The 7,282-nt window shown below is 60.3% G+C and overlaps 1 protein-coding gene across 1 annotated transcript in view; it reads right to left on the bottom strand.

Annotated features, from left to right (window-relative positions):
- Positions 1-1,789: 1,789 nt before the first annotated feature.
- TMEM80 (transmembrane protein 80) overlaps positions 1,790-7,282 on the bottom strand; it is a gene marked incomplete at its 5' end in the record, with an annotated part of 6,050 nt that continues 557 nt past the window's right edge. Inside the window, 6 exon segments of the mRNA XM_024748965.1 lie at positions 1,790-2,843; positions 4,175-4,267; positions 4,356-4,449; positions 5,270-5,289; positions 6,792-7,083; positions 7,186-7,245. Coding sequence (XP_024604733.1) covers positions 2,638-2,843; positions 4,175-4,267; positions 4,356-4,449; positions 5,270-5,289; positions 6,792-7,083; positions 7,186-7,245 — 765 coding nt within the window.

Here is a 7,282-nt window from a genome sequence, read left to right as displayed (position 1 = left end):
CCCCGCTCCAGACCCCGCCCCACCGCGGCTCCCCGCGGACGGTCCCCACAGCCACCCGGGTCCCTCTGCGCAAACCCCACCCCTAAAGCGGGGGCGCTGGTGGACGGGTGGGCGGGGCCCGGAGCCCATCCCTCGCTGGGGTGCTCTGGGCGACAGCGCGCCCCGACGCTGCTCTGAGATCTACCCGGGGCAAGCCCAGCTGCCTGCACCCCAGAGGGGTGGCGTGGAGTCCTGAGGAGGTCAGACCTGCCCCTGCCAGGTGCCCCCAGCCTCAGGTGCCCCAGGACCCAGGGCCGAGTCCCATCCTCTTCCACTGGGGTCCCTCTGGTCTGGAGGGAGCGCTAGGGCCGGGCTTTAGTCTGAGTGAGTCTCAAAGGTAGGACCGTGGGCCAGAGGCCCTGCAGTCCAGCTCCCTGAGCTTGCCAGGTCAGGGGCGGGGATACCTCCTCCACGACCTAGGAGCTCCTGAAGTCTCTTTCCTTGTGTCGCCCAGCCCAGTGTGGGCACCTCCTGAGGAGCGGGGTTATCCCACGGCCAGGGAGGGGGGCGTCGGGACGCCTGTGGCATATGCTGTCCTTGAGTGCCAGGGAAGCGTTGGTGTGAGGGCACTCCGGGCAGTGACCCCCGCTTTAGGCCAGCCCCCAAGCTCTGCCCGTCGTTCTGTCTTTCCTCCTGCTGAACTGATCCCCAGGATGGCCGTGCCCACCAAGCTGGGTAAGGAGGGCAGGCCAGGTGGTGGTGGGCACCCCCAGGCACCCCAAGGCTCCCGCTGTTGTCCTGGGGTGGGGGGAGCAGGAAAGGTGTGCCAGGACGTGGTCCTAGAAGGCCGCGCAGCTGGTGTTTGCCAGGAGCCCCAGCTAAGGAGACACAGTGTCCTGGAAGGCCAGCGGCATTGTCCCTCCCCATATTGCCAGGGCCTTCCTGCCTGTCTGGGGTGTTACTGGTGAGCTCGCACAGGGGCACAGGGAGTGGCCTTTGTCCTCCAGCCCCGCCCTGCCGCAGAGCCCTGGCAAGGCCTGGCTTCCTGGTTCTGTCTCCCCTCTGCTGACGATGTCCCCAGAGGAGACGGCACGCCAGCCCTTCCAGGAGTCTGAGCCTGAAAGGGCAAAACGTGGGAGGCACGCAGGGAGGGGAGCAGCTGAGGTGGGAGTTCTCTGCTTCTGAAATCAACGTGATTGGGAGCATTGACGCCCTCAAGAATGCAGTCGGGGGCCTCGAGTCCCAGGCTGCTCCGTGGCCACCTTGGGTGTGGTATGTCCCGTGGCCAAAGCAATGGGGATGCCAAGGGCCTGGCCCAGACTCTCGGGCAGGCTGTGAACCGGGAGGACAACAGGTATCTTGCTGCCTGGGTCTGCAGGGGAGGGGCTGAGTTTCCCAAAGACAGCAGGTGTGGCCATCGCGGCCTCCCCGAGCCCATGTGGGCGGGAGAGGGTGGAGCCCTGATGAGAGCACAGGAGGGTAAGCAGGGGGACGCCCCCACTGGCCTTCGGGGCTAGAGGCGCACGCTGGTCCTGAGCTAAAGAAGTTGGCGGCGCAGAGAGCTCTCTGCTCCCACTGGCCGCCTAAGGGTGAGACTGACGAGGATGACACCACCAGTCCCCCTCACTGAGGCCAGCCCCGGGGAGGCCCAGGCTGGCGGAGCGCAGCTCCAGGGCTGCTGCGTGGGGCCTGCAGCGGGCACGCGGCCTGTGCCCTGAGGGATGAAGGGAGAACCCTGGAGGAGACAGGTGGCTGCAGCCAGGAGCAGTTCAGAGAGGTAGAGAAGACAGGTGGCTGCAGCCAGGAGCAGTTCAGAGAGGTAGAGAAGCTTCTTTATTTAAAAATACCGTGAAGAGAGACTATCCAGGTGCTCAAACACAACGTTACTCGAGACTTAGAAAATGTGAAATTGAGGCCAAGGGAAGTCACTAGAAAACATCGGCGCAGACCCCTTCCAGGAGCACTTGCAGAGGGCCTGGGAGCCGGACAGCACCCCTACGGGGGACTCTCCAGCTCTCCTCCCCTGCTGGGTGCTGGGGCTTCCAGGTCACCTTCGCCTTTCTCCAGAACCCCCAAGGGAAAGGTGTCAAGGCTGAGGGGAAACCCCCCAGCCCCGAGCTGCCTGGCCCTCGGCAGGTGCCTCCTGTGCGCGGCAGAGTGCACCACCTGCCCGGGGCTCAGCCCACAGAGCAGGACCCCTGGTCCCTGTGCCACCCCGAAGCTGCAGGGAGAGCAGAGATGGCTGATCCCGGCCTGAGAAGGAGATGCCACAGACACCGCGAGGGCACTGGCCTGGCTGCCTGCCTTCCGAAGGCTTCGTTCCCCTCTGCACCCCGGATGTCGGTGGCTGTTGAAGCCAGACCCCCACCAGCCCGAGATGTCCCCGCGATTCCCCACAGACCGGCGGGACAGCCCCACCCCTGCTTCTGCCACACCCAGCCCCTGCCCAGCACCTTGTTCTGCCCTGGTTCCCGACCCCACCTCCGCCTCACAGACCCTCCACACCATCTGACCCTCTAACAAACACTGAGGCAGGTCAGCACGAAGATGTCCTTCCCGCTCAGCAACCGTCAGTGGGGGAGGTGACGGCTGGGGCACAGTCTGGCTCTGAGGAGGGTCTCCTGCCCAGGGCTGTCCCGCGGGCCGGGCACCGCCCACCTAGCCCTCGAAGGCAGCGATGGCCACTGCCTGCAGGACGGCCTCCAGGCCGTGGAGCGCCAGGAGCACGGCGCTGAGGGCCGAGTCTGCCCACAGCACCAGGGTCTGCCAGAGCAGGAAGTAGACGGACAGCAGGGCACCGCCCACCGTGAGGACCAGGCTGGCGGCCAGCGGTACCTCGGCTTCCATCAGGTTGCCCTTGGTGCCTGGAAAGCAGAACAGACGTGCTGGGTGAGCGCCGGGCTTTGGGACACACGGGCCCGGGAGCGCTGACCCCCTCGAGAGTGGCCGTGAGACCCGCGCCAGCTTTGACCACCATGTGATGCTTGAGGACTTGAGTGAAAGATCCCACTGTGACCACTGCAGGGGACTCTTCAAAGTGTCGGAAAGCAAACACAAAAAGGGGCATGTCTTCCTTAGTGAGGAAGAAAGCCAACCGAGGCTGTGATGTTCTACTCTCGGTCTTTGGGTCAGTTGTGTGGGTGGGAGAGGGAATTTGGTTTTCTAAAGACAATTCCAACTGCATTCTGACACCTTTTCCTAATTCCACATTGACTGAGATTTTGTTTAAAATTTCCAAAAATAGTTCACTTTGGGCTAAGGTCGTCGTGGAAAATTTCATGCACATTTACAAAAAACAAAGCAACTGCACATTTTACAAACAAATGGGTCAGCATGGAAGACGCTCATCTCCAGCTGTCCCGGCCACGGTGCCCAGGGTGCCCCTGGAGCATGAGGGACTTGCGGATGCCCAGCGACTCTAGTGCCGTTTGCCACCCTCCCACGGGCACGGGCTCGTCTGTGTCGAGGGTGTGCGTGTGCAGGGGCCCGGGATGTGCCGGCTGCTCTATCAGCCATTCCAGAGGCAGGAGTGTTTCTCAGACGCGTCAGCGGAACACACAGCGTGATCCCGTTTAGAAGAGATGTGCTCACGTCTGTGTGCCTGTGGCTGGGAATGGGGAGACGTGGGCCCTGATGGTGAGCTGTGGAGGGAGCGGGGGAGCTCTCTCGGGGCTCCTATACTGTCTGAGCTTCAGGACGTGAGGGGAGTCGGCCGAGCAAGATTCTGGCTGGGGGCCTCCAGGAGCCGCACTGGGGAGGCGAGGGAGCCTTCACCCTCCAGGCCCGGCTGCCCTGGTGGGGTCCTGACAGAACTTTCCAGATCCTTCTCCTCCTGACCACTGAGGCCAACGGACGGGGAGGAAGGAGGTGGGGGTGAGTGTTTTAGGGCCCCAGGGTTGATGACTGAGCTGGGTTCTAACCTCAGTGCTGTTTGTTACCCAGCAGCTTGTGTACAACATGCTTCCAAACAGGAAGCATCCCCACCAAGGACGTGGCCAATATTCTTCGTCTTGTGGACAAAGCTTCTGGACAAATTAATACTTAATGACACTGTGAAGCGAGGCCTGCAAAACCATGCGTGAGCAGTTCAAATCAAGTGTCTCTAAGAACCATGTTACAAAATGATCAACGTGTAAAGGTTCACACATAAACCTAGCAACAATCTCAAGTACTACGTGGTTTTCAGTCAACTCACCGAAGTACAACCGAATCGCTTCCAGAATCCCCATCAGAAAGAGCAGAGTCAGGTCGAGGACCAGGTAACTGTGAGGATAAGTGAACACCTGGCCTGGAGAAAAACGGCCAACGAAGCTGAGCCCCTGCTGCAGGACACAGGGTACCCACACCTCTGAGCTGCCTTTTCGCACGAGACTTACTTTTATACACGGCCAGCAGGAGCATAGCTAGGAAATAAAGGGCATAGTACATTCCACTCAGATAGAGCAGCATCTGAAGAGGGAGCGATGAGAGCTGGCCAGCGGTTAAGGACTCTCAGGCCCAGCAAATGACCCTGCCCAAGGGCACCCACCTGGGGAGAGTGGACAGAAGGGGCTGCTCCGCCACCTGTCCAGAGGCCCTGCAAACACGTGGGTCCAGCCCAGGCACCTGCGGGTGGCCATGAAGACGTGGCCGACGGCCCCCTGCCTGGCTTCCTTTGACACCCCTCCTGGTGCCACCACACCTGGCAGGGCTCCTGTGGGCTCCGGGGTGGGGCTGGGGCTTCCCCCCAGGGGACATCCTAGCCTAGAGCAAGAGGACCGGGCACATCCTTGGCGACCGCAGGCAGGACGGCCTCGGCACCCCAGGCTTCCTCAGGTGGCATCACCCTGACCTAGGTCCCAGTTATAACATTGAGAGCAAAAAGTGACCTTTTTCACTTTCTTCAAAGAAAATGTCTTTCTCTCTTTTGGGGGGCAGTTTAATACCCACTAGAAACTTTCCTGAGCTCTGAACACTTCATATTTGTTTACGCTAAAACAAGTCTGTAAGTTTTCCAAGTGAGGGGTTTTCGCGTTCCTGCCCCCCTGGGCCCGGAGGGAGTCAGGCAGCCACCCCTCGGCGAGGGGCTGGGCAGGAGGCACCAGCAGAGGAGGTTGTATCAACTCTCTCCACCTGTTAGTGGACACCCTTCCCACTCAGTGGAATGACTACTCAGAACTTATAGGGAAGGTGGGGCTGGGGGCTGGGGGCTTAAAGCAGCAAAAGGCAGGGGCCAAGAGCCGACTTCAGGGGCCTGGGAGGCCTGAGTCTTGGGCTGACGGAGGTCCACAGGGATGCAGCAGCGGGATACCACCGTGGAGGAAGCTCTCCCTGGAAGAGAAGGTACAGTCAGAGAGGTCCCAAGTCCTACCAGGATGCTCCAGCGGCCTGTTCTCCTGTCGCCGCGGATTTATGGCCCGCAGCTAGGTTCCTTTCCAGCACCTCTGCACCCACTGTCCCTCCAGGGAGGATCTGACCATCTGCTTTTCTGAACCTGAGGCTGGGAGTCAGGGCGTACCCACAGGCGAAGCCCAGATCCACACCTGAGGCCAGATGCCAGGAGAGAAACCAGACACACAGCTTTTCTCATCTCATATCTGCCACACGTACATAGATGAAAACGTTTTTTGATTCAGGTTACAAGTCTCTGTCATTGATAATAGACGTTTGCTTTCCTCTGGAATTTTATTCATGGCCCCAAATGTCCCTCCCCGAATAAGAATCTCCTAAGCCAGCAATCTAGTCCCTTTCCAACCCTCTCCCGCCACACAGCAGTTACACATTCTGCCCGCGTCTTCAGATGACAGTGTACGGTGACGCGCCAATAACGACTCAGAATTTGCCAGCAGCGAGCAGGACGGTGCTCTCTCCTACTCCATTTCCTCCTTAGTCCCCAGGGGGCAAGAGAGAAACTCCCAGCCTGGGTGAGCCTTTGCTTCCTTGGCAGACTCGAGGTCCTCTGGGAGCCTCACTTAGGTGGGGGTCTTACCTGGGTCAGCACAGGACACGGGTGATGGAGAGGCAGTATGTGCTGAGCACGGGGAGCCTCAGAGGGTGCCGAGCACAGATCATTAATAAACCTTCATCGCGATATGGGAAGGGCGCTCTCTAAACCCGATCCCTTCTTTTCCCAGGCCCAAGCTAAACTAGGCTGCCTCGATACCTGTCATTATGTGGGTGGATCTCACGCTGATCGGGATTTTGCTCCCTTCTGACCCTTCTCTTGACAGTTCGCTTCAGAACTTCAGATCTACTTGCCAGCTGCCCATTGTTATGCTTGAGATGATGGGGCTCAGGGAAAAAATGCTGTTGAAAAACCTTCAGCGCCACGGGATTTAAATAATTGACATGAAGGGTAGCTACAATTAGATACCTGCGCTAACGATTTCAGACCTACAGAAAGAGGCTCATTCTGACTAAAGAGAACCGTGGCTTTTAGAACTTCGCATCTTTTGTCAATCAGTCACTGTAATAACGATGTGGCCGTCAGAAGTTAAACGTGAAAGCAAAGAGGAAGAACGTTTTTTCCCTGGGTGATATACGAGGGGTGTGAAGCGGATCGCTCCGGTGTCAACGTAATTTTCCACCAAATGAAAACGCGCGAACCACAGTACCCGTGGCCTTGCACAAAGGTCTGGCGCTTGGGAACCCCGGTGCCGGGAAACTGTCTGAAGCTCAGACCACAGAGTCTGCTTCTTTGTCAGCTGCCCAGCTCACCGCTCCCGTCTAGTCCCAGCCTCTCCTCGCACGAGTAATTTCGGAGCCTGACAGCTGACATGTGGAAATTGGCCTTTTCCATCCGGCCGAGTGAGCGCCCGGGGCCGCCCGCGTACCTCGCTCTGGTTCCACGAGCTGTGCGGTGCGGGCTCTTACAGACCCAGCGGTCAGGACTTCGAATGGGCTGCCGACCGGCCGGCCCCGCGCCGCCCCGCGCAGGGCGCCACCGAGACAGGAGCCCGTGAGCCGGCAATCCCGGCGAGAATCCAAACCTTCGCTCCAGAAGCCGGTCCCACTGGGCCCGCAGGCGGGGCCCACTCCAAACCGGGGTGTCCCCTTCCTGCCGGCCCCGGACGAGCCCGTCCCGCTCGCTGCCGGCCCGCTGGGTCGGGGGGCGCCGACCGTCCCCTCGGGGGGGCCGTGACCTCACCGCCGTGGCTCCACTGCCCCGCGCGTTCACGGGAAGCGGCGGCGCGGACCCGGGACGGGTTCTCCGGGCCAGGATCTCACCTTGTGGACACATGAAGTCCACCGGTTAACGACCCCGGCGAGCTGCACCCGCAGCTCGGCCTTCCCCGCACCAGGAGAAACCGAATCAACCGAACCC

Source organism: Neophocaena asiaeorientalis, unplaced genomic scaffold (genome assembly GCF_003031525.2).
Source record: "Neophocaena asiaeorientalis asiaeorientalis breed wild unplaced genomic scaffold, Neophocaena_asiaeorientalis_V1.1 scaffold43, whole genome shotgun sequence".
NCBI lineage: Eukaryota > Metazoa > Chordata > Mammalia > Artiodactyla > Phocoenidae > Neophocaena > Neophocaena asiaeorientalis.
This window is presented reverse-complemented; position numbering and strand designations above follow the sequence as displayed.